At 46.9% G+C, this 27655-nt stretch overlaps 1 protein-coding gene across 8 annotated transcripts; it reads right to left on the reverse strand.

Moving 5' to 3' along the window:
• Positions 1-27515, reverse strand: LOC130291661 (calpain-1 catalytic subunit-like). Of its 8 annotated transcripts, none has more exons than XM_056540715.1 (14): positions 27396-27509; positions 25987-26110; positions 25101-25170; positions 23728-23852; positions 17299-17432; positions 15361-15532; positions 15207-15290; positions 12585-12670; positions 11986-12060; positions 10158-10297; positions 8064-8233; positions 7968-7982; positions 6487-6689; positions 3-605 (listed from the first exon to the last, which is right to left on the reverse strand). In XM_056540715.1, the coding sequence occupies exons 1-14, from the start codon at positions 27458-27460 to the stop codon at positions 596-598; spliced, it is 1473 nt and encodes a 490-aa protein (XP_056396690.1). In that variant the 5' UTR covers positions 27461-27509; the 3' UTR covers positions 3-595. The 8 variants fall into 8 exon arrangements, with proteins under 8 accessions (XP_056396695.1, XP_056396690.1, XP_056396691.1 ...); XM_056540716.1 differs by having other exon boundaries at positions 4-605; positions 27391-27509; XM_056540718.1 differs by lacking the exon at positions 27396-27509 and adding an exon at positions 26551-26812 and having other exon boundaries at positions 4-605.
• Positions 27516-27655: the final 140 nt, after the last annotated feature.

Raw genomic sequence — 27655 nt, forward strand, 5'->3', positions numbered from 1 at the left:
TAATACAGGATATAACTCAGAATCAGTACAGGATAAGTAATGTAATGTATGTACACAGTGGCTCAGCAGTGTAAGGTCATTTATGATGTATTTGATCAGTGACAGGTTTGTAATATTTGGGGTAAGGGAGTTGGGTATCTGTTTCAGAACATTTCCAGTTGCCCTGTGCCAGGTAAGGGTACTGTTAATAACAAGCCACTCTGGTCAGGGTATGTAGATACAAGTCTATGGCGGTGAACTGAATGTTTTACTCAGGTAATGAACCCTCATTATATAGGATTTATCCATTAAAGACACAAATGGTATATATGCAGGTAAGAGATATTGCAGATAAGTCACACAGAAATCTCAATGACAATCAGTTTTTAAAAACTTTTAATTTTACTGTACTGACAGCAAAAGACAATAGTCAGGATTGATAGATTTACAATGTGACATCATTCTGTGTATGTGTCATGTCTCCTCCACCTGGGGCACAGGAGCTCTGGATCATGTTGTCTTGGTCTCCCCCTGCGGTGAAGGTGCATCTCCAGAATATTTATGACCAGAATATAAATATTTAGAAGATTTGTGTGGTCTCTCTTATTGTCAGGTTTCAGTAAATCCTAGAAATGAATCAATAAAAAAATTATGCAACAAGCATCAGCAGCAAACACAGTAAATACAAAGATGAGCAAGTCAATGAGGGCTTTTCATGTAAATAGGTTTCAATATCAATATATAACCAGCTGCCTCCATGACCCCATTCCATCACCAATATGTAACCAGCTGCCTCTATGATCAAGTTCCATCCCCAATATGTAACCAGCGGCCTCCATGATCAAGTTCCATTACCAATATGTAACCAGCTGCCTCCATGATCAGGTTCCATCACCAATATGTAACCAGCTGCCTCTATGATCAAGTTCCATCCCCAATATGTAACCAGCGGCCTCCATGATCAAGTTCCATTACCAATATGTAACCAGCTGCCTTCATGATCAAGTTCCATCACCAATATGTAACCAGCGGCCTCCATAATCAAATTCCATTACTAATATGTAACCAGCTGCCTCCATGATCAAGTTCCATCACCAATATGTAACCAGCGGCCTCCATAATCAAATTCCATTACTAATATGTAACCAGCTGCCTCCATGATCATGTTCTGTCACCAATATGTAGCTAGCTGCCTCCATGATCAATTTCAATCACCAATATGTAACCAGCTGCCTCCATGATCATGTTCTGTCACCAATATGTAGCTAGCTGACTCCATGATCAATTTCAATCACCAATATGTAACCAGCTGCCTCCATGATCATGTTCCATCACCAATATGTAATCAGCTGCTACCTCCATGATCAAGTTCCGTCACCAATATGTAGTCAGCTGCCTCCATGATCAAGTTCCATTACCAATATGTAGCCAGCTGCCTCCATGATCAAGTTCTATTACCAATATGTAACCAGCTGCCTCCATGATCAAGTTCCATCACCAATATGTATCCAGCTGCCTCCATGATCAAGTTCCATCACCAATATGTAACCAGCTGCCTTGTAGATCACGTTCCATTTCCAATATGTAACCAGCTGCCTTGTAGATCACGTTCCATCACCAATATGTAACCAGCTTCCTCCATGATCAAGTTCCATCACCAATATGTAACCAGCTGCCTCCATGATCAAGTTCCATCACCAATATGTAACCAGCTGCCTCGTAGATCACGTTCCATCACCAATATGTGGCCAGATGCCTCCATGATCAAGTTCCATCACCAATATGTAACCAGCTGCCTCCATAATCAAGTTCCATCCCCAATATGTAACCAGCTGCCTCGTAGATCACGTTCCATCACCAATATGTGGCCAGATGCCTCCATTATCAAGTTCCATCACCAATATGTAACCAGCTACCTCCATGATCAGGTTCCATCACCAATATGTAACCAGCTGCCTCCATGATCAGGTTCCATCACCAATATGTAACCAGCTGCCTCCATGATCAAGTTTTCTTACACCAAAATGTAACCAGCTGCCTCCATGATCAGGTTCCATCACCAATATGTGGTTAGCTGCCTCCATGATCACGTTCCATCACCAATATGTAACCAGCTGCCTCGTAGATTACGTTCCATTACCAATATTTAGCCAGCTGCCTCCATGATCAAGTTCCATCACCAATATGTAACCAGCTACCTCCATGATCAGGTTCCATCACCAATATGTAACCAGCTGCCTCCATGATCAGGTTCCATCACCAATATGTAACCAGCTGCCTCCATGATCAAGTTTTCTTACACCAAAATGTAACCAGCTGCCTCCATGATCAGGTTCCATCACCAATATGTGGTTAGCTGCCTCCATGATCACGTTCCATCACCAATATGTAACCAGCTGCCTCATAGATTATGTTCCATTACCAATATTTAGCCAGCTGCCTCCATGATCAGGTTCCATCACCAATATGTGGTTAGCTGCCTCCATGATCATGTTCCATCACCAATATGTAACCAGCTGCCTCGTAGATTACGTTCCATCACCAATATGTAACCAGCTTCCTCCATGATCAAGTTCCATCACCAATATGTAACCAGCTGCCTCCATGATCAGGTTCCATCACCAATATGTGGTCAGCTGCCTCCATGATCAGGTTCCATTACCAATATGTAACCAGCTGCCTCCATGATCAAGTTCCATCACCAATATGTAACCAGCTGCCTCCATGATAAAGTTCCATTACCAATATGTAACCAGCTGCCTCCATGATCAAGTTCCATCACCAATATGTAACCAGCTGCCTCCATGATCACGTTCCATCACCAATATGTAACCAGCTGCCTCGTAGATCACGTTCCATTACCAATGTGTAACCAGCTGCCTCCATGATCAGGTTCCATCACCAATATGTAACCAGCTGCCTCCATGATCACGTTCCATCACCAATATGTAACCAGCTGCCTCCATGATCACGTTCCATCACCAATATGTAACCAGCTGCCTCCATGATCAAGTTTTCTTACACCAAAATGTAACCAGCTGCCTCCATGATCAGGTTCCATCACCAATATGTGGTTAGCTGCCTCCATGATCACGTTCCATCACCAATATGTAACCAGCTGCCTCGTAGATTACGTTCCATTACCAATATTTAGCCAGCTGCCTCCATGCTCAGGTTCCATCACCAATATGTGGTTAGCTGCCTCCATGATCATGTTCCATCACCAATATGTAACCAGCTGCCTCGTAGATTACGTTCCATCACCAATATGTAACCAGCTTCCTCCATGATCAAGTTCCATCACCAATATGTAACCAGCTGCCTCCATGATCAGGTTCCATCACCAATATGTGGTCAGCTGCCTTGTAGATGATGTTCCATTACCAATATGTAACCAGCTGCCTCCATGATCAAGTTCCATCACCAATATGTAACCAGCTGCCTCCATGATAAAGTTCCATTACCAATATGTAACCAGCTGCCTCCATGATCAAGTTCCATCACCAATATGTAACCAGCTGCCTTGTAGATCACGTTCCATTACCAATATGTAACCAGCTGCTTCCATGATCAAGTTCCATCACCAATATGTAAGCAGCTGCCTCCATGATAAAGTTCCATCACCAATATGTAACCATCTGCCTCGTAGATCACGTTCCATTACCAATGTGTAACCAGCTGCCTCCATGATCAAGTTCCATCACCAATATGTAACCAGCTGCCTCCATGACCCCGTTCCATCACAATATGTAACCAGCTGCCTCCATGACCCCGTTCCATCACCAATATGTAACCAGCTGCCTCCATGATCAGGTTCCATCACCAATATGTAGTCAGCTGCCTTCATGATCACGTTCCATCACCAATATGTAACCAGCTGCCTCCATGACCCTGTTCCATCACCATATGTAACCAGCTGCCTCCATGATCAAGTTTTCTTACACCAAAATGTAACCAGCTGCCTCCATGATCAGGTTCCATCACCAATATGTGGTTAGCTGCCTCCATGATCACGTTCCATCACCAATATGTAACCAGCTGCCTCGTAGATTACGTTCCATTACCAATATTTAGCCAGCTGCCTCCATGCTCAGGTTCCATCACCAATATGTGGTTAGCTGCCTCCATGATCATGTTCCATCACCAATATGTAACCAGCTGCCTCTTAGATTACGTTCCATCACCAATATGTAACCAGCTTCCTCCATGATCAAGTTCCATCACCAATATGTAACCAGCTGCCTCCATGATCAGGTTCCATCACCAATATGTGGTCAGCTGCCTTGTAGATGATGTTCCATTACCAATATGTAACCAGCTGCCTCCATGATCAAGTTCCATTACCAATATGTAACCAGCTGCCTCCATGATAAAGTTCCATTACCAATATGTAACCAGCTGCCTCCATGATCAAGTTCCATCACCAATATGTAACTAGCTGCCTTGTAGATCACGTTACATTACCAATATGTAACCAGCTGCCTCCATGATCAAGTTCCATGACCAATATGTAACCAGCTGCCTTGTAGATCACGTTCCATTACCAATATGTAACCAGCTGCTTCCATGATCAAGTTCCATCACCAATATGTAAGCAGCTGCCTCCATGATAAAGTTCCATCACCAATATGTAACCAGCTGCCTCGTAGATCACGTTCCATTACCAATGTGTAACCAGCTGCCTCCATGATCAAGTTTCATCACCAATATGTAACCAGCTGCCTCCATGACCCCGTTCCATCACCAATATGTAACCAGCTGCCTCCATGACCCCGTTCCATCACCAATATGTAACCAGCTGCCTCCATGATCAGGTTCCATCACCAATATGTAGTCAGCTGCCTTCATGATCACGTTCCATCACCAATATGTAACCAGCTGCCTCCATGACCCCGTTCCATCACCAATATGTAACCAGCTGCTTCCATGATCAAGTTCCATCACCAATATGTAACCAGCTGCCTCGTAGATCACGTTCCATTACCAATGTGTAACCAGCTGCCTCGTAGATCACGTTCCATTACCAATGTGTAACCAGCTGCCTCCATGATCAAGTTCCATCACCAATATGTAACCAGCTGCCTCCATGACCCCGTTCCATCACAATATGTAACCAGCTGCCTCCATGACCCCGTTCCATCACCAATATGTAACCAGCTGCCTCCATGATCAGGTTCCATCACCAATATGTAGTCAGCTGCCTTCATGATCACGTTCCATCACCAATATGTAACCAGCTGCCTCCATGACCCTGTTCCATCACCATATGTAACCAGCTGCCTCCATGATCAAGTTTTCTTACACCAAAATGTAACCAGCTGCCTCCATGATCAGGTTCCATCACCAATATGTGGTTAGCTGCCTCCATGATCACGTTCCATCACCAATATGTAACCAGCTGCCTCGTAGATTACGTTCCATTACCAATATTTAGCCAGCTGCCTCCATGCTCAGGTTCCATCACCAATATGTGGTTAGCTGCCTCCATGATCATGTTCCATCACCAATATGTAACCAGCTGCCTCGTAGATTACGTTCCATCACCAATATGTAACCAGCTTCCTCCATGATCAAGTTCCATCACCAATATGTAACCAGCTGCCTCCATGATCAGGTTCCATCACCAATATGTGGTCAGCTGCCTTGTAGATGATGTTCCATTACCAATATGTAACCAGCTGCCTCCATGATCAAGTTCCATCACCAATATGTAACCAGCTGCCTCCATGATAAAGTTCCATTACCAATATGTAACCAGCTGCCTCCATGATCAAGTTCCATCACCAATATGTAACTAGCTGCCTTGTAGATCACGTTACATTACCAATATGTAACCAGCTGCCTCCATGATCAAGTTCCATGACCAATATGTAACCAGCTGCCTTGTAGATCACGTTCCATTACCAATATGTAACCAGCTGCTTCCATGATCAAGTTCCATCACCAATATGTAAGCAGCTGCCTCGTAGATCACGTTCCATTACCAATGTGTAACCAGCTGCCTCCATGATCAAGTTTCATCACCAATATGTAACCAGCTGCCTCCATGACCCCGTTCCATCACCAATATGTAACCAGCTGCCTCCATGACCCCGTTCCATCACCAATATGTAACCAGCTGCCTCCATGATCAGGTTCCATCACCAATATGTAGTCAGCTGCCTTCATGATCACGTTCCATCACCAATATGTAACCAGCTGCCTCCATGACCCCGTTCCATCACCAATATGTAACCAGCTGCTTCCATGATCAAGTTCCATCACCAATATGTAACCAGCTGCCTCGTAGATCACGTTCCATTACCAATGTGTAACCAGCTGCCTCCATGATCAAGTTCCATCACCAATATGTAACCAGCTGCCTCCATGACCCCGTTCCATCACCATATGTAGTCAGCTGCCTCCATGATCACGTTCCATCACCAATATGTAACCAAGTCCCACCACTGATGTGTAGCTAGCTGCCTCCATGACCAATTTATGTAAGTGATAGTTAAGGTAATGTACCTGTTGTCAGTTCCTTTCTCACAATATACTCTGATATAAAAGTTTCCCTCCTGGTTTGCGTCATATGTGGACGGCACAATAACGTATTCTCCCGGGGTCAGAGATGCCCTCATTGTCACACCGCGGCTGTTTTGTGGGTCACCTGTGTCACACACTGGGCGGCTCCTTGTGAAGAATCCGCGATCAAGACGTGGACGAGAAACCTAAAACATGGATCAAATTGCTGTCATTGATATCACCCTTAGTGCTCCTCTACAACTACATCAACCCCAGGGAAAAAAGCTTCCAACACAGCAGTGGAAAGACTCTCACACTTCTAAACTTCATGGGGGACATTTATCAATGTTTGCTTATGTATTGCTTTTTTTAGTTATTTTTTTCTTACAATTTTTTTGCTTATGTGCGATGTATTTATCAACTGCTTTCAGACTGTTGATACATTTCTTTCACGTAAGCAATTTTTCTTTTTTTGCTTTGGCAGTAGCTTTTTCTGCTCCATGTCTGAGCTGGAGTAAATTTAGTAGGTTTTTTCATGCAATGCGACTTTTGCACTTGATAAATCTCTGACCACTGCAAGTCAAAAATCACTTTTTGCTTTGGTAAGCAAGATTTTTATTTTTTGCTTAGGACAATGAACATGCAAAAAGTCGCAGAAATAAGAGCGTAGTCGCACGTGCGACTTTTTAGGACAATTTTAAGCAAAAAAAACCTACGAAATGCTTTGATAAATGTACCCCCATATGTCTTGGTTTAATGGCTCTAGCTGGCCCTTCCATGACCCTATTTTTGGTAAGATAAGCATCTTTTTATTTATTCTGGATCTGAACATTAAAGGGGTACTCCGGTGGAAAACATTTTTTTTTTAAATCAACTGGTGCCAGAAAGTTAACCAGATCTGTACTTTGCTTCTATATAAAAATAATAATCCTTCCAGTACTTATCAGCTGCTGTATAATACGGAGGAAGTTATTTTCTTTTTGAATTTCTTTTCTGTCTGAACACAGTGCTCTCTGCTAACACCTCTGTCCATGTCAGGAACTGTCTGGAGCAGGATAGGTTTGCTATGGGGATTTGCTCCTACTCTGGACAGTTCTTGACATGGACAGAGGTGTCAGCAGAGAGCACTGTGGTCAGACAGAAAATAAATTAAAAAAGAAAAGAACTTCCTGTGGAGCATACAGCAGCTGATAAGTACTGGAAGGATTAAGAAATAGAAGTAACTTACAAATCTATTTAACTTTCTGGAGCCAGCTGATATGAAAAAAATTGTACCCCTTTAAGAAAACAGGATTGTGTGAGTGTGTTCGGCCTCCCTGTTTTGTGGGGAGGATGAGGTCACAGGTCAGGCTGAGTCTAGTCCACGCAAGGGTTGTGAACTATGTCGGCTTAGGTGTCTTCTATGTTCTCTGTTTACACCAGTTTGTACACCATGTCACCCTGATGGGGGCAAAGAGAACAGTGACCCTGACGCAGGTTCTCACCAGCATTTCAGGAACCTGAGAAAGGAAAAGAGAAACCATTAGATGCAGCAGATGAGGTAAGGAAAGTTCTATGCGTGTAGTAGTAGTAGTACTCACCTTGTACATGTGACATGCAATGTGGAGTTTTGTGGTTTTTCTGTCCGTCTGCAGCAGCTCCAGTAACACTGTCCAGCGCTCCTCAGTCCCCGGCTCAGTGGCAGACTCCACCTCTTGATCAGAAGCACCGCCCACGCGGAGACGGAATTGTGAGTTGGTAAAGAACGATTCTAAATGGAGAATAAATTACATCACTCTTAAAGGGGTACTCCCGTGGAAACCTTTTTTTTTTTTTTTTTTTAAATCAACTGGTGCCAGAAAGTTAAACAGATTTGCAAATCCCTTCTATTAAAAAATCTTAATCCTTCCAGTACTTTTTAGGGGCTGTATACTAAAGAGAAATCCAAAAAAAGAAATGCATTTCTTCTTATGTCATGACCACAGTGCTCTCTGCTGACACCTCTGTCCATTTTAGGAACTGTCAAGAGCTGGAGAAAATCCCCATAGCAAACATATGCTGCTCTGGACAGTTCCTAAAATGGACAGAGATGTCAGCAGAGAGCACTGTGGTCATGACATAAGAAGAAATGCATTTCTTTTTTGGATTTCTCTTTAGTATACAGCCCCTAAAAAGTATTGGAAGGATTAAGATTTTTTTTTATAGAAGTGATTTACAAATCTGTTTAACTTTCTGGCACCAGTGGATAAAAAAAAAAAAAAAAAAAAAGTTTTTTCACAGGAGTACCCCTTTAATCTCTTTGACTTATCTGTACAGTGATCCAAGAAACAAAAAAGAGGGAAAACACTTAAAGGGGTACTCCAGTGAAAAACTTATTTTTTTTTTTTTTAAATCAACTGGTGCCAGAAAGTTAAACAGATTTGTAAATTACTTCTATTAAAAAATCTTAATCATTCCTGTACTTATCAGCTGCTGAATACTACAGAGGAAATTCTTTTCTTTTTGAAACACAGGACTGTCTGCTGACATCACGAGCACAGTGCTCTCTGCTGACACCTCTGTCCATTTTATGAACTGTCCAGAACAGCATATGTTTGCTATGGGGATTTCCTTTTACCCTGGACAGTTCCTAAAATGGACAGAGATGTCAGCAGAGAGCACTGTGCTCATGATGTCAGCAGAGAGCTCTGTGTTTCAAACGGAAAAGAATTTCCAATTTAGTATTCAGCAGCTAATAAGTACAGGAAGGATTAAGATTTTTTAATAGAAGTAATTTACAAATCTGTTTAACTTTCTGGCACCATGCTCCATGCTTGGAATCAGCTGCAGCATTTATTGCACACATTTTTGTTTTCCATTCAGGACTTAATTTATTTATTTTTTTCTACAAATGAGATTTTTTTAAAAAGTTTTTACATTTTCTGTATATGTCTGGATTTATTTTAAATAAAGGGGTGACAACCCTAAAAGGTCACATAGAAAATGAAATTTAAGTTTCCTTTCCATCATTATGTCGCCTGACATTGCATCTAGAGATGAGCGAATTTACAGTAAATTCGATTCGTCACGAACTTCTCGGCTCGGCAGTTGATGACTTTTCCTGCATAAATTAGTTCAGCTTTCAGGTGCCTCCCGTGGGCTGGAAAAAGGTGGATACAGTCCTAGGAGACTCTTTCCTAGGACTGTATCCACCTTTTCCAGCCCACCGGAGCACCTGAAAGCTGAACTCATTTATGCAGGAAAAATCATCAACTGCCGAGCCGAGAAGTTCGTGACGAATTGAATTTACTGTAAATTCGCTCATCTCTAATTGCATCCTCTGTAAAGTTGGGACATAGCCCCATGGGGTTCCCCATTTTTTGTTTCCTAAATGTTCAGGATCCTCTTCAGACAATATAAACCCTTGTAGAGTAATTGAGTAAATTGAAGATGCAGAGGAGGGGGACGCAGCTGCAGCATCTCGATGACATCAAGTCAGGAGCATCCGCTCACACAGAAGAACAAAGAAAACAAGTTACACAAATGACGCAAAACAGAAAGAAATCTGTAGTGTACACCCAATATCTAATCCACAGGGAGGGGGCGCTATGGTTCAGGCACCAGGAACAGCCTCCTCTGCCGCCGGACATGTGTAATGATAAGACTTTACAGGAGCGATGCATCCATTTTGTCTGTGTGAACACTGTTGTACTTACTAAGCCTTCGTCCTCCTCCTGCACTGACCCCACTTTCCCAGCGGCCCTGCAGGACAGTCACATGACGCTGAGGTGATTCCACGCTTGTGGTGCAAATGACAATCCACGAAAAGAAGCTGCAGAAATCCTCACAGAGCATCCTGCATAGAGAGACCACAGAATCAGTCACAGCAAAAAAAAAAAAAAAGATGACAGAGGTCAGTCACGGCACAGAGAGACCACGGGGTCAGTCACAGCACAGAGAGACCACGGGGTCAGTCACAGCACAGAGAGACCACGGGGTCAGTCACAGCACGGAGAGACCACGGGGTCAGTCACAGCACAGAGAGACCACGGGGTCAGTCACAGCACGGAGAGACCACGGGGTCAGTCACAGCACAGAGAGACCACGGGGTCAGTCACAGCACAGAGAGACCACGGGGTCAGTCACAGCACAGAGAGACCACGGGGTCAGTCACAGCACAGAGAGACCACGGGGTCAGTCACAGCACAGAGAGACCAAGGGGTCAGTCACAGCACAGAGAGACCACGGGGTCAGTCACAGCACAGAGAGACCACGGGGTCAGTCACCGCACAGAGAGAACACGGTGTCAGTCACAGCACAGAGAGAACATGGGGTCATACACAGCAAAGAGAGAACACGGGGTCAGTCACAGCACAGAGAGACCACGGGGTCGGTCACAGCACAGAGAGAACACGGGGTCGGTCACAGCACAGAGAGACCACGGGGTCAGTCACAGCAAAAAAAAGATGACAGAGGTCAGTCACAGCAAAGAGAGACCACGGGGTCAGTCACAGCACAGAGAGACCACGGGGTCAGTCACAGCACAGAGAGACCACATAATCAGTCACAGCACAGAGAGACCACGTGATCAGTCACAGCACAGAGAGAGGCCACGGGGTCAGTCACAGCACAGAGAGACCACGGGGTCAGTCACAGCACAGAGAGACCACGGGGTCAGTCACAGCACAGAGAGACCACGGGGTCAGTCACAGCACAGAGAGACCACGGGGTCAGTCACAGCACAGAGAGACCACGGGGTCAGTCACAGCACAGAGAGACCACGTGGTCAGTCACAGCACAGAGAGACCACAGGGTCAGTCACAGCACAGAGAGACCACGGGGTCAGTCACAGCACAGAGAGACCACGGGGTCATTCACAGCACAGAGAGACCACGGGGTCAGTCACAGCACAGAGAGAACACGGGGTCAGTCACAGCACAGAGAGACCACGGGGTCAGTCACAGCACAGAGAGACCACGGGGTCAGTCACAGCACAGAGAGACCACGTGGTCAGTCACAGCACAGAGAGACCACGTGGTCAGTCACAGCACAGAGGACCACGTGGTCAGTCACAGCACAGAGAGACCACGGGGTCAGTCACAGCACAGATAGACCACAGGGTCAGTCACAGCACAGAGGACCACGTGATCAGTCACAGCACAGAGAGACCACGTGATCAGTCACAGCACAGAGAGACCATGTGATCAGTCACAGCACAGAATCCAGAATTTGTCCATTTGCTTTATTTCCTTATCATTTGTAGATCTTTGCTTCTTGCTTTTATAAACCTAAAGGCTGAGAACTTCTTACAGCTGAGGATTTGCTTCAATGTAACATGGCCACCAACACTGCTGTGACCGGGCCCTGGTACTACCTAGGGGGGCTTATTATATATACAGGTTTTAGTCTACTATGGGGGCCAAGAAGAGATTGGGGGGCTCACTGCTGCCACCATCGACTTCTGGACTCCTGACGCTTGTGCCTCTCCGCTGCTTATCTCAACCCAGAAATAATGTCCTGCAGAAAGGACATAAATGACATTACCAGAACTCGCCGTCTTCTTTCTGGATGTTCAATGCTTTCCGCTCCACATCTGACACCGACGTCCACTCCGAGGATCTGGAAAACCAATATAGAGGAGCCATGAGCCGCAGACAGGGGCCCCAGAGAGTCAGGACATCTCGGGATGTGACAGACGATCCCACTCACTTGTAGTGTTGAGCGGCATAGGCCATATTCGAATTCGCGAATATTCGCGAATATATGGACGAATATTCGCATATCCGTTAGTTTTATTTTCGCATATGCGAAAAACGCGTATGCGAAAATTAACATTTGTGAATATTAGTATATGCGAAAATGCGCATATGCGAACATTAGCATATGCGAAAATTAGCATATGCGAATTTTCGCGCGACAGTCTCACACAGTAGTATTACAGCCTTCTTTACACCACACAAGCTGGAAGCAGAGAGGGGTGATCACTGTGATGTGTACTGTGAAAAAAAAAATTAAATAAATAAATAAAAAAAACGAATATTCGTAATTACGAATATATAGCGCTATATTCGCGAATTCGCGAATATGCGATATTCGCGAATAATATTCGAATTGCGAATATATTCGTGAGCAACACTACTCACTTGTCACTCCAGGGGCCCTTATACTCAGTGAAGCCCCAAGGATTCCTCAGCCTGATGAGTGTCACCTCCTCGGAGTCAAGCAACACCTGGAGAAAGAATATAGTTTAAGCATGCTGGGATTTGTGGTTTTGCTACATCTGGAGGGCCACAGTTTGAGACCACTGAATGAGTATGAAGTTATGAGTATAATCCAGATCACCCATAGTCCCAGGAGTCCCCCATAAAACACTAGTGGGCATCAGAGAACAGTTCTATGTCCTACAACATCTGTGTCCTTGCCAGGGCTGGTGCTAATTTTTCCACCCCTTGACTCCGCCCATTGGCACACCCCACCTTACTACTGGAGTGACACACTGTAACAAACCTCCTCCTCATGTAATCTCCTTACTACTGGAGTGACACACTGTAACAAACCTCCTCCTCATGTAATCTCCTTACTACTGGGGTGACACACTTTAACAAACCCCCTCCTCATGTAATCTCCTTACTACTGGAGTGACACACTGTAACAAACCTCCTCCTCATGTAATCTCCTTACTACTGGAGTGACACACTGTAACAAACCTCCTCCTCATGTAATCTCCTTACTACTGGAGTGACACACTGTAAAAAACCTCCTCCTCATGTAATCTCCTTACTACTGGGGTGACACACTGTAACAAACCCCCTCCTGATGTAATCACCTTACTACTGGGGTGACACACTGTAACAAACCTCCTCCTCATGTAATTACCTTACTACTGGGGTGACACACTGGAACAAACCTCCTCCTCATGTAATCACCTTACTACTGGGGTGACACACTGTAACAAACCTCCTCCTCATGTAATCTCCTTACTACTGGGGTGACACACTGTAACAAACCCCCTCCTCATGTAATCTCTTTACTACTGGAGTGACACACTGTAACAATCCTCCTCCTCATGTAATCTCCTTACTACTGGGGTGACACACTGTAACAAACCTCCTCCTCATGTAATTTCCTTACTACCGGGGTGACACACTGTAACAAACCTCCTCCTCATGTTATCTCCTTACTACTGAGGTGACACTTTAACAAACCTCCTCCTTGTGTAATCTCCTTACTACTGGGGGGACACACTGTAACAAACCTCCTCCTCGTGTAATCTCTTTGCTACAGGGGTGACACACTGTAACAAACCTCCTCCTCATGTAATCACCTTACTACTGGGGTGACACACTGTAACAAACCTTCTCCTCATGTAATCTCGTTACTACTGGGGTGACACACTGTAACAAACCTCCTCCTCATGTCATCTCCTTACTACTGGGGTGACACACTGTAACAAACCTCCTCCTCATGTAATCTCCTTACTACTGGGGTGACACACTGTAACAAACCTCCTCATGTAATCTCCTTACTACTGGGGTGACACACTGTAACAACCCCCCTGCTCATGTAATCTCCTTACTACTGGGGTGACACACTGTAACAAACCTCCTCATGTAATCTCCTTACTACTGGGGTGACACACTGTAACAAACCTCCTCATCATGGTAATCTGGCTCATCAGGGTAATCTGGCTTGGCTGAGATGAGGGGCCTTAGACCAACTTGCATATTCCCCTACCCAGAATGCCTGCGGAGTGCTTAGTGGCCCTTGAAAGCTCCGTCACACCAGGAATGGTGAACTCTCCCTGAGTTAAATACTCATCCCGTTTAGTATATATATAGATATATATATATACACACACACACACACACACACACACACACACACATATATATATATATATATATATATATATATATATATATATATATATATACTGAATCCCACCTACTTTGCACTCATCACCCTGAGGACCTCACCTGTAGACAGGGTGACAGAAACACGTTGGCGGTGATATAGAGGTGCTTTTGTATGCAATAACTCATTACTCATTACTGTTCTTATTGGATATGAATTTATAATTACATGTCATAGGTTCCATTGCAGAAATTCTTTTGGAGCCGTACAGCAGAGAGCACTGTGGGACCCTCTGAGGACTGAGAGTCCCGTTTTTAGACATTAGTTATGGTTTATACACTAGAACACAATATCATTTTTAAAGCTTTTAGTGTATACAAATAAAAGTTATGTATTAAAGGGGTCCTCCACTGGAAAACATTTTTTTTTTTTAAATCAACTGGTACCAGAAAGTCAAACAGATTTGTAAATTACTTCTAGTTAAAAATCTTAATCCTTCCAGTACTTATGAGCTGCTGTATGCTCCGCAGGAAGTTCTTTTTTTTTATTTTATTTATTTTCTGTCTGATCACAGTGCTCTCTGCTGACACCTCTGTCCATACCAAGAGCAAATCCACATAGCAAACCTCTCCTGCTCTGGACAGTTCCTGACATGGACAGAGGTGTCAGCAGAGAGCACTGTGGTCAGGCAGAAAGGAAATTAAAAAAGAAAAGAGCATACAGCAGCTGATAAGTAATGGAAGGATTAAGATTTTTTAATAGAAGTAATTTACAAATCTGTTTGACTTTCTGGCAACAGATGATTATTATTATTATTTTTTTTTAAATGTACCCCTTTAATAGTGGGATGTGAAATATAGACAACACCTTACCCCAAGGAGTCACAGGCCCAGCGTCATGGCAACACTTACCTCCTTGGCTCCTAAAACTGAGTATGCATGTCCCAACACTAAGCCTTCCTCATCCACACGTCCAACATCAGCGGGATCCGAAACCTTCCAGGAGACGGGCATTTAGTGGAGAATAGCGCAATCATCAGGATGGCCAGTAGGGGACGCCACTCACCTGGATGTAGCATGCCATGAGGGATTTCTTGTTCTCAGCATCAAGGACCATCTCCCAGATCTCCTCTGAGGTGTATCTGCTGAGACTCACACTCTCCGCGATCCCCCCGGTGAAATCTTCCAACGTCTCTGGGATGGTCCCACCCTGCAGGGCAGAATATCCTCCACACACCCTGTGAGGCCAAACATGAATATAACCCCCCCATGTATGTAACAGGGTACAGAGAGAGCCTAAAGAAGTCTCATAGGCCAAACATGAATATAACCCCCCCATGTATGTAACAGGGTACAGAGAGAGCCTAAAGAAGTCTTATAGGCCAAACATGAATATAACCCCCCCATGTATGTAACAGGGTACAGAGAGAGCCTAAAGAAGTCTCATAGGCCAAACATGAATATAACCCCCCCATGTATGTAACAGGGTACAGAGAGAGCCTAAAGAAGTCTTATAGGCCAAACATGAATATAACCCCTCCCCCCATGTATGTAACAGGGTACAGAGAGAGCCTAAAGAAGTCTCATAGGCCAAACATGAATATAACCCCCCCCCATGTATGTAACAGGGTACAGAGAGAGCCTAAAGAAGTCTCATAGGCCAAACATGAATATAACCCCCCCCCCCCCCCCATGTATGTAACAGGGTACAGAGAGAGCCTAAAGAAGTCTTATAGGCCAAACATGAATATAACCCCTCCCCCCATGTATGTAACAGGGTACAGAGAGAGCCTAAAGAAGTCTCATAGGCCAAACATGAATATAACCCCCCCCCATGTATGTAACAGGGTACAGAGAGAGCCTAAAGAAGTCTCATAGGCCAAACATGAATATAACCCCCCCCATGTATGTAACAGGGTACAGAGAGAGCCTAAAGAAGTCTTATAGGCCAAACATGAATATAACCCCCCCATGTATGTAACAGGGTACAGAGAGAGCCTAAAGAAGTCTTATAGGCCAAACATGAATATAACCCCCCCATGTATGTAACAGGGTACAGAGAGAGCCTAAAGAAGTCTCATAGGCCAAACATGAATATAACCCCCCCCCCCCCCATGTATGTAACAGGGTACAGAGAGAGCCTAAAGAAGTCTCATAGGCCAAACATGAATATAACCCCCCCCCCCCATGTATGTAACAGGGTACAGAGAGAGCCTAAAGAAGTCTCATAGGCCAAACATGAATATAACCCCCCCCCCCATGTATGTAACAGGGTACAGAGAGAGCCTAAAGAAGTCTTATAGGCCAAACATGAATATAACCCCCCCATGTATGTAACAGGGTACAGAGAGAGCCTAAAGAAGTCTCATAGGCCAAACATGAATATAACCCCCCCCCCCCCCATGTATGTAACAGGGTACAGAGAGAGCCCAAAGAAGTCTCATAGGCCAAACATGAATATAACCCCCCCCCCATGTATGTATCAGGGTACAGAGAGAGCCTAAAGAAGTCTCATAGGCCAAACATGAATATAACCCCCCCCCCCCATGTATGTAACAGGGTACAGAGAGAGCCTAAAGAAGTCTCATAGGCCAAACATGAATATAACCCCCCCCCCCCCCATGTATGTATCAGGGTACAGAGAGAGCCTAAAGAAGTCTTATAGGCCAAACATGAATATAACCCCCCCATGTATGTAACAGGGTACAGAGAGAGCCTAAAGAAGTCTTATAGGCCAAACATGAATATAACCCCCCCATGTATGTAACAGGGTACAGAGAGAGCCTAAAGAAGTCACATAGGCCAAACATGAATATAACCCCCCCCCCCCCCCCCCCATGTATGTATCAGGGTACAGAGAGAGCCTAAAGAAGTCTCATAGGCCAAACATGAATATAACCCCCCCCCCCCATGTATGTATCAGGGTACAGAGAGAGCCTAAAGAAGTCTCATAGGCCAAACATACAACCATAGCACTTAGTGTAATGGTGGCGGATGCACATACTTGGCGTAGGCTTTCTCCAGCAGCGCACTCCATAGCTCCACCTGAGTATCGCTCCTCGTGTACACAAGTCGCCCGTTCCTGGTTGGGAGTTTGTCGTCAATCACCACATCGAACCATTCACCAAACTGCCACAACTGTAGAGACAAGGGGACTTTCATTTAAGTCTGCACCCCCTGCTCCGATTACATCATAGTCTGCACCCCCTACTCCGATTACATCATAGTCTGCACCCCCTGCTCCGATTACATCATAGTCTGCACCCCTACTCCGATTACATCATAGTCTGCACCCCCTGCTCCGATTACATCATAGTCTGCACCCCCTGCTCCGATTACATCATAGTCTGCACCCCCTGCTCCGATTACATCATAGTCTGCACCCCCTGCTCCGACAACATCATAGTCTGCACCCCCTGCTCCGACAACTTCATAGTCTGTACCCCCTGCTCTGACAACATCATAGTCTGCACCCCCTGCTCCGATTACATCATAGTCTGCACCCCCTGCTCCGACAACATCATAGTCTGCACCCCCTGCTCCGACAACATCATAGTCCACACCCCCTGCTCCGATTACATCATAGTCTGCACTCCCTGCTCCGATTTCATCATAGCCTGCACCCCCTGCTCCGATTACATCATAGTCTGCTCCCCCTGCTCCAACAACATCATAGTCTGCACCCCCTGCTCCGATTACATCATAGTCTGTTCCCCCTGCTCCAATTACATCATAGTCTGCACCCCCTGCTCCGATTACATCATAGTCTGCACCCCCTGCTTTGACAACATCATAGTCTGTACCCCCTGCTCTGACAACATCATAGTCTGCACCCCCTGCTCCGATTACATCATAGTCTGCACCCCCTGCTCCGACAACATCATAGTCTGCACCCCCTGCTCCGACAACATCATAGTCCACACCCCCTGCTCCGATTACATCATAGTCTGCACTCCCTGCTCCGATTTCATCATAGTCTGCACCCCCTGCTCCGATTACATCATAGTCTGCTCCCCCTGCTCCAACAACATCATAGTCTGCACCCCCTGCTCCGATTACATCATAGTCTGTTCCCCCTGCTCCAATTACATCATAATCTGCACCCCCTGCTCCGATTATATCATAGTCTGCACCCCCTGCTCCGACAACATCATAGTCTGCACCCCCTGCTCCGATTACATCATAGTCTGCTCCCCCTGCTCCGGCAACATCATAGTCTGCACCCCCTGCTCCGATTACATCATAGTCTGCACCCCCTGCTCCTATTACATCAAAGTCTGCACCCCCTGCTCTGACAACATCATAGTCTGCACCCCCTGCTCTGACAACATCATAGTCTGCACCCCCTCCTCCAATTACATCATAGTCTGCACCCCCATCTCCGATTACATCATAGTCTGCACCCCTTGCTCCGACAACATCATAGTCAGCACCCCCTGCTCCGACAACATCATAGTTTGCACCCCATGCTCCGACAACATCATAGTCTGCACCCCCTGCTCTGACAACATCATAGTCTGCACCCCCTGCTCCGACAACATCATAGTCTGCACCCCCTGCTCCGACAACATCATAGTCTGCACCCCCTGCTCCGACAACATCATAGTCTGCACCCCCTGCTCCGACAACATCATAGTCTGCACCCCCTGCTCCGACAACATCATAGTCTGCACCCCCTGCTCTGACAACATCATAGTCTGCACCCCCATCTCCGATTACATCATAGTCTGCACCCCCTGCTCCGACAACATCATAGTCTGCACCCCCTGCTCTGACAACATCATAGTCTGCACCCCCTGCTCCGACAATATCATAGTCAGCACCCCCTGCTCCGACAACATCATAGTCTGCACCCCCTGCTCCGACAACATCATAGTCTGCACCCCCTGCTCTGACAACATCATAGTCTGCACCCCCTGCTCCGACAACATCATAGTCTGCACCCCCTGCTCCGACAACATCATAGTTTGCACCCCCTGCTCCGACAACATCATAGTCTGCACCCCCTGCTCTGACAACATCATAGTCTGCACCCCCTGCTCCGACAACATCATAGTCTGCACCCCCTGCTCTGACAACATCATAGTCTGCACCCCCTGCTCCGATTACATTATAGTCTGCACCCCCTGCTCCGACAACATCATAGTTTGCACCCCCTGCTCCAACAACATCATAGTCTGCACCCCCTGCTCCGACAACATCATAGTCTGCACCCCCTGCTCCGATTACATCATAGTCTGCTCCCCCTGCTCCAACAACATCATAGTCTGCACCCCCTGCTCCGATTACATCATAGTCTGTTCCCCCTGCTCCAATTACATCATAGTCTGCACCCCCTGCTCCGATTACATCATAGTCTGCACCCCCTGCTTTGACAACATCATAGTCTGTACCCCCTGCTCTGACAACATCATAGTCTGCACCCCCTGCTCCGATTACATCATAGTCTGCACCCCCTGCTCCGACAACATCATAGTCTGCACCCCCTGCTCCGACAACATCATAGTCCACACCCCCTGCTCCGATTACATCATAGTCTGCACTCCCTGCTCCGATTTCATCATAGTCTGCACCCCCTGCTCCGATTACATCATAGTCTGCTCCCCCTGCTCCAACAACATCATAGTCTGCACCCCCTGCTCCGATTACATCATAGTCTGTTCCCCCTGCTCCAATTACATCATAATCTGCACCCCCTGCTCCGATTATATCATAGTCTGCACCCCCTGCTCCGACAACATCATAGTCTGCACCCCCTGCTCCGATTACATCATAGTCTGCTCCCCCTGCTCCGGCAACATCATAGTCTGCACCCCCTGCTCCGATTACATCATAGTCTGCACCCCCTGCTCCTATTACATCAAAGTCTGCACCCCCTGCTCTGACAACATCATAGTCTGCACCCCCTGCTCTGACAACATCATAGTCTGCACCCCCTCCTCCAATTACATCATAGTCTGCACCCCCATCTCCGATTACATCATAGTCTGCACCCCTTGCTCCGACAACATCATAGTCAGCACCCCCTGCTCCGACAACATCATAGTTTGCACCCCATGCTCCGACAACATCATAGTCTGCACCCCCTGCTCTGACAACATCATAGTCTGCACCCCCTGCTCCGACAACATCATAGTCTGCACCCCCTGCTCCGACAACATCAAAGTCTGCACCCCCTGCTCCGACAACATCATAGTCTGCACCCCCTGCTCCGACAACATCATAGTCTGCACCCCCTGCTCCGACAACATCATAGTCTGCACCCCCTGCTCTGACAACATCATAGTCTGCACCCCCATCTCCGATTACATCATAGTCTGCACCCCCTGCTCCGACAACATCATAGTCTGCACCCCCTGCTCTGACAACATCATAGTCTGCACCCCCTGCTCCGACAACATCATAGTCAGCACCCCCTGCTCCGACAACATCATAGTCTGCACCCCCTGCTCCGACAACATCATAGTCTGCACCCCCTGCTCTGACAACATCATAGTCTGCACCCCCTGCTCCGACAACATCATAGTCTGCACCCCCTGCTCCGACAACATCATAGTTTGCACCCCCTGCTCCGACAACATCATAGTCTGCACCCCCTGCTCTGACAACATCATAGTCTGCACCCCCTGCTCCGACAACATCATAGTCTGCACCCCCTGCTCTGACAACATCATAGTCTGCACCCCCTGCTCCGATTACATTATAGTCTGCACCCCCTGCTCCGACAACATCATAGTTTGCACCCCCTGCTCCAACAACATCATAGTCTGCACCCCCTGCTCCGACAACATCATAGTCTGCACCCCCTGCTCCGATTACATCATAGTCTGCTCCCCCTGCTCCAACAACATCATAGTCTGCACCCCCTGCTCCGATTACATCATAGTCTGTTCCCCCTGCTCCAATTACATCATAGTCTGCACCCCCTGCTCCGATTACATCATAGTCTGCACCCCCTGCTTTGACAACATCATAGTCTGTACCCCCTGCTCTGACAACATCATAGTCTGCACCCCCTGCTCCGATTACATCATAGTCTGCACCCCCTGCTCCGACAACATCATAGTCTGCACCCCCTGCTCCGACAACATCATAGTCCACACCCCCTGCTCCGATTACATCATAGTCTGCACTCCCTGCTCCGATTTCATCATAGTCTGCACCCCCTGCTCCGATTACATCATAGTCTGCTCCCCCTGCTCCAACAACATCATAGTCTGCACCCCCTGCTCCGATTACATCATAGTCTGTTCCCCCTGCTCCAATTACATCATAATCTGCACCCCCTGCTCTGATTATATCATAGTCTGCACCCCCTGCTCCGACAACATCATAGTCTGCACCCCCTGCTCCGATTACATCATAGTCTGCACCCCCTGCTCCGACAACATCATAGTCTGCACCCCCTGCTCCGATTACATCATAGTCTGCACCCCCTGCTCCTATTACATCAAAGTCTGCACCCCCTGCTCTGACAACATCATAGTCTGCACCCCCTGCTCTGACAACATCATAGTCTGCACCCCCTCCTCCAATTACATCATAGTCTGCACCCCCATCTCCGATTACATCATAGTCTGCACCCCTTGCTCCGACAACATCATAGTCTGCACCCCCTGCTCCGACAACATCATAGTTTGCACCCCTTGCTCCGACAACATTATAGTCTGCACCCCCTGCTCTGACAACATCATAGTCTGCACCCCCTGCTCCGACAACATCATAGTCTGCACCCCCTGCTCCGACAACATCATAGTCTGCACCCCCTGCTCCGACAACATCATAGTCTGCACCCCCTGCTCCGACAACATCATAGTCTGCACCCCCTGCTCCGACAACATCATAGTCTGCACCCCCTGCTCTGACAACATCATAGTCTGCACCCCCATCTCCGATTACATCATAGTCTGCACCCCCTGCTCCGACAACATCATAGTCTGCACCCCCTGCTCTGACAACATCATAGTCTGCACCCCCTGCTCCGACAACATCATAGTCAGCACCCCCTGCTCCGACAACATCATAGTCTGCACCCCCTGCTCCGACAACATCATAGTCTGCACCCCCTGCTCCGACAACATCATAGTTTGCACCCCCTGCTCCGACAACATCATAGTCTGCACCCCCTGCTCCGACAACATCATAGTCTGCACCCCCATCTCCGATTACATCATAGTCTGCACCCCCTGCTCCGACAACATCATAGTCTGCACCCCCTGCTCTGACAACATCATAGTCTGCACCCCCTGCTCCGACAACATCATAGTCAGCACCCCCTGCTCCGACAACATCATAGTCTGCACCCCCTGCTCCGACAACATCATAGTCTGCACCCCCTGCTCCGACAACATCATAGTTTGCACCCCCTGCTCCGACAACATCATAGTCTGCACCCCCTGCTCTGACAACATCATAGTCTGCACCCCCTGCTCCGACAACATCATAGTCTGCACCCCCTGCTCTGACAACATCATAGTCTGCACCCCCTGCTCCGATTACATTATAGTCTGCACCCCCTGCTCCGACAACATCATAGTTTGCACCCCCTGCTCCAACAACATCATAGTCTGCACCCCCTGCTCCGACAACATCATAGTCTGCACCCCCTGCTCTGACAACATCATAGTCTGCACCCCCTGCTCCGATTACATTATAGTCTGCACCCCCTGCTCCGTTTACATCATAGACTGCACCCCCTGCTCTGATTTCACCATAGTCTGCACCCCCTTCTCCCATCATAGTGTGTCTTGGATGAAATTAAAGGGGTACTCCTCTAGAAAGCATTTTTTTTTTCAAATCAACTGGTGCCAGATAGTTAAACAGATTTGTAAATTAAGTCTATTTAAAAATCTTAATCCTTCCAGTTCTTTTCTTTTTTAATTTATTTTTTTGTCTGACCACAGTGCTCTCTGCTGACACCTCTGTCCATGTCAGGAACTGTCCAGAGCAGGAGCAAATCCCCATAGCAAACCTCTCCTGCTCTGGACAGTTCCTGACATGGACAGAGGTGTCAGCAGAGAGCACTGTGGTCAGACAGAAAATGAATTAAAAAAGAAAAGACCTTCCTGTGGAGCATACAGCGGTTGATAAGTACCGGAGGGATTAAGATTTTAAAATAGAAGTAATTTACAAATCTCTTTAACTTTCTGACTCCAATTGATTAAAAAAAAAAAAAAAAAGTTTTCCACCGGAGTACCCCTTTAACACGGGACATTGCTGTGGTTATTTTTGGCTCCAGGTTTGGAGTATAAACTCCACATGTTAGAACAATCATTGTCCTAGGGTGCGGTGTTACCCAATCCCCTACAGCCTCCTTCAGTGCTATAAACACACAAACAATACATAACACTGAGCACGGCCAAGACACTGAAGGAAGGAACTCAATCTTGTCTCCATATGTCAGTATATTGGGTGCCCCAACTTATTTCCCCACCTTAAAGTGGAAGATTCCACAGTAACCATCACTGGGGCAGAAGCTCTGATTGGCCGGGACCACTCGTGAGAAGAGAGAGGGGTGGAGTGTGAGAGACGAGAGGGTGGACAGTAGCCAGCAGTCACCTGGGGAAGAGAGAAACATGTAAGAGCGGCCATTACCTGCGACCTCCAGAGAGTAACTGCCCTAAATAGTCACTGACCACTCCAGTGTTCCCTAGGATGCCATCTCAATGTCCACATCCCGGGGGAAGACTGGGCTAACTCGAGCCAACAAGAGAAAGTCATCCTCCAGCTATACAGGACTCTTGTCATAAAAACTCAGCATAGAGCCCAGGAATGGTAGAGCCCAGGAATGGTAGAGCCCAGGAATGGTAGAGCCCAGGAATGGTAGAGCCCAGGAATGATAGAGCCCAGGAATGGTAGAGCCCAGGAATGGTAGAGCCCAGGAATGGTAGAGCCCAGCAGTGGTAGAGCCCAGGAATGATAGAGCCCAGGAATGGTAGAGCCCAGGAATGGTAGAGCCCAGGAATGGTAGAGCCCAGGAATGATAGAGCCCAGGAATGGTAGAGCCCAGGAATGGTAGAGCCCAGGAATGATAGAGCCCAGGAATGGTAGAGCCCAGGAATGGTAGAGCCCAGGAATGATAGAGCCCAGGAATGGTAGAGCCCAGGAATGGTAGAGCCCAGGAATGATAGAGCCCAGGAATGGTAGAGCCCAGGAATGGTAGAGCCCAGGAATGATAGAGCCCAGGAATGGTAGAGCCCAGGAATGGTAGAGCCCAGGAATGGTAGAGCCCAGCAGTGGTAGAGCCCAGGAATGATAGAGCCCAGGAATGGTAGAGCCCAGGAATGGTAGAGCCCAGGAATGATAGAGCCCAGGAATGGTAGAGCCCAGGAATGATAGAGCCCAGGAATGGTAGAGCCCAGGAATGGTAGAGCCCAGGAATGGTAGAGCCTAGCAGTGGTAGAGCCCAGCAATGGTAGAGTCTAGCAATGGTAGAGCCCTGCAATGATAGAGCCCTGCAATGATAGAACCCAGCAATGATATAGCCCAGCAATGGTAGAGCCCAGGAATGATAGAGCCCAGCAATGGTAGAGCCCAGCAGTGGTATAGCCCAGGAATGATAGAGCCCAGGAATGATAGAGCCCAGCAATGGTAGAGCCCAGGAATGATAGAGCCCAGCAATGGTAGAGCCCAGCAGTGGTATAGCCCAGGAATGATAGAGCCCAGGAATGATAGAGCCCTGCAATGATAGAGCCCAGCAATGATAGAGCCCAGCAGTGATAGAGCCCAGCAGTGATAGAGCCCAGCAGTGATAGAGCCCAGCAATGATAGAGCCCAGCAGTGATAGAGTCCAGCAGTGACACTTACCTAGCTCTCCTTGACAAACATCGGTGCTGCTGGATCCACTCTCAATGAATTTGGGATTGGAGCAGAAATCCTGTAGAATAAGAGACAACAGAACAATGTGCAGCATCTCAGATCCCTATACTCAGGATCACCCCACACAGGGGCACCCCACTCAGGATCACCCCACTCAGGATCACACCACTCAGGATCACCCCACTCAGGATCACACCACTCAGGATCACCCCACTCAGGATCACCCCACTCTGGATCACCCCACTCTGGATCACCCCACTCAGGATCACCCCACTCAGGATCACCCCACTCTGGATCACCCCACTCAGGATCACCCCACTCAGGATCACCCCACTCAGGGGCACCCCACTTAGAATCACCCCATCCCAGTTCATGAGCCCAGGACATCTACAGTCATAAATAAGGATCCCTGCAGCTCATTGCTCCTCTGCTCTGCAGGGTATCACATCTGTGGATAGAATAATAAACTTGTGCAGATCCTTATGCCGTTCGGCTGATTTCTGTTCAGGAGTCAGGACCTCCATTAGTGAGTAGAAGCGGCTACACCTCACCCTACATTACACCAGTGTTACCCAACCAGGGTGCCTCCAGCTGTTGCAAAACTACAAATCAAAGCCAAAGGCTGTCTGGGCATGCTGGAAGTTGTAGTTGTAGGAGGCGCTGCTGTTAAACTGCTATAAGGAAAAAGCTCTGGAGTTGCACAGGGCCTATAAGTGCCCTCAGCCCCATACAGGCCACAGGTAGGTCACTGCAGGGTTCAAGAGCTTCAAGTTCCCCTCAGCAGCAGGACGGCCCCACAGATTACAGCAGCGAGACCCTGTGATCATTGTTGGGGACCCCACTGGATCCAAAGAGAACATCCTTCCAGACTTACAGGGGGTCTTTTCCACTCAATCTTAGGGTCAGAAACATCCTGGGGAAACTTGGGGTCCTCAAAAAGTTGTCCCTTCTCCAAGCAGAGAGTACGAAGTGTGTGGTAATCCTGACCAGCCCACATCCTAGAAATAGACATGAGATAGATAGATAGATAGATAGATAGATAGATAGATATGAGATAGATATATAGATAGACAGATATGAGATAGATAGATATGAGATAGATAGATAGATAGATAGATAGATATGAGATAGATATATAGATAGACAGATATGAGATAGATAGATAGATAGATAGATATGAGATAGATAGATAGATAGATATGAGATAGATAGATAGATATGAGATAGATAGATAGATAGATAGATATGAGATATATAGATAGATAGATAGATATGAGATAGATATGAGATAGATAGATAGATATGAGATAGATAGATATGAGATAGATAGATAGATATGAGATGAGATAGATGGATAGATAGATATGAGATAGATAGATAGACAGACAGATAGATAGATAGGAGATAGACAGATATGAGATAGATAAATGTTGCATACGTTCCAGGTGTGCGCCCTTTCTGCCTCTGGGCACTTTGTGCGCCCTTATACCTGTGTTTCGGTGTCTACGCCCTTTTTCTATGTATTCAGAGATAAAGTGTCACGGATATGTGCCCGCCGTCTCCCCTCCTCTCTGTATATAAGGATTATGCTGAGGTTTTTATGCCATGACAGCAGTGACAGGGTAGGACATTTTCCCATACCCCAGGGGGCGCTGCGGCTGATCATCATATAAAGTAGGACAGAGTCAGCAGAGAAAGGGTTACAGGGAACCTACATGGCGAACAAATCTCAGTGTTTGCAGACTGGGAGTTACTGGGAGTAAAGAACATTCCTGTATGATGAGGAGAGCGCGGACGTCTGGGCTGGATCTTCATGGACGGTGAAGATGGGACACGTGGTAGAGACTACAGTGGACATTCATCCCACGTGCTGCCATCTTTACCTGTGTCTGGGCTCATTACTAACAGCGTGCCCCAAGGGTAGTCACCGCACACATGGCCGCCATTAATCCTTACATTACATACATGTGGTCTTATCCTACATGAGGTCTTTTTAAAAAAGAAAGCAGCGATCTGATTGGTTGCTATGGACAACTGGTCAATGTTTCCTCTGTACAGGTCTTAATAAATCTCCCCCTCGTGTCTTTATGGACCTCACTGTCTGCACTGGGGCCCAGTCATTGGGGGAACAGAAAAGGGACGAACCCAAACTGTTCCCACAAAGATGGAGGCGACAATTGTCCACGGAAACATTAAGACTTTCCTTTACTGGGTCTAAGGAGCCCAGACCCACCCCTGAGGAGCCCCCATAACATAACTTATCACTCCTCCGCCAAACCGTACAGCTGGTACCATACAGTCAGGCAGGTAACGTTCTCCCGGCATTCACCAAACCCAGACTGGTCCATCAGACGCCAGATAGAGAAGTGTGATCCGTCACTGCACAGAACACGTCTCCTCTGCTACAGAGTCCAGTGGTAGTGGCTTTACACCCCTCCATCTGACGCTTTACACCTGTCTGATGCCTTACAACTGCCCACCTGATGCTTTACAACCCGCCAGACACCCCTCCATCTGACTTCACACCCCTGAAGCTTTACACC

Source organism: Hyla sarda, chromosome 9 (assembly GCF_029499605.1).
Source record: "Hyla sarda isolate aHylSar1 chromosome 9, aHylSar1.hap1, whole genome shotgun sequence".
Classification (NCBI taxonomy): domain Eukaryota; kingdom Metazoa; phylum Chordata; class Amphibia; order Anura; family Hylidae; genus Hyla; species Hyla sarda.

Coding starts and splice junctions, on each gene's coding strand:
- LOC130291661 (XM_056540715.1), bottom strand. CDS start 27,460: ATGGACCAGTCTGGGTTTGGTGAATGCCGGGAGAACGTTACCTGCCTG. Junction 17,433..23,727: donor GTGGAATCTTCCACTTTAAG/GTGGGGAAATAA, acceptor TTGTCTCTACAG/TTGTGGCAGTTTGGTGAATG. Junction 15,291..15,360: donor TCATGGCATGCTACATCCAG/GTGAGTGGCGTC, acceptor GTCTCCTGGAAG/GTTTCGGATCCCGCTGATGT.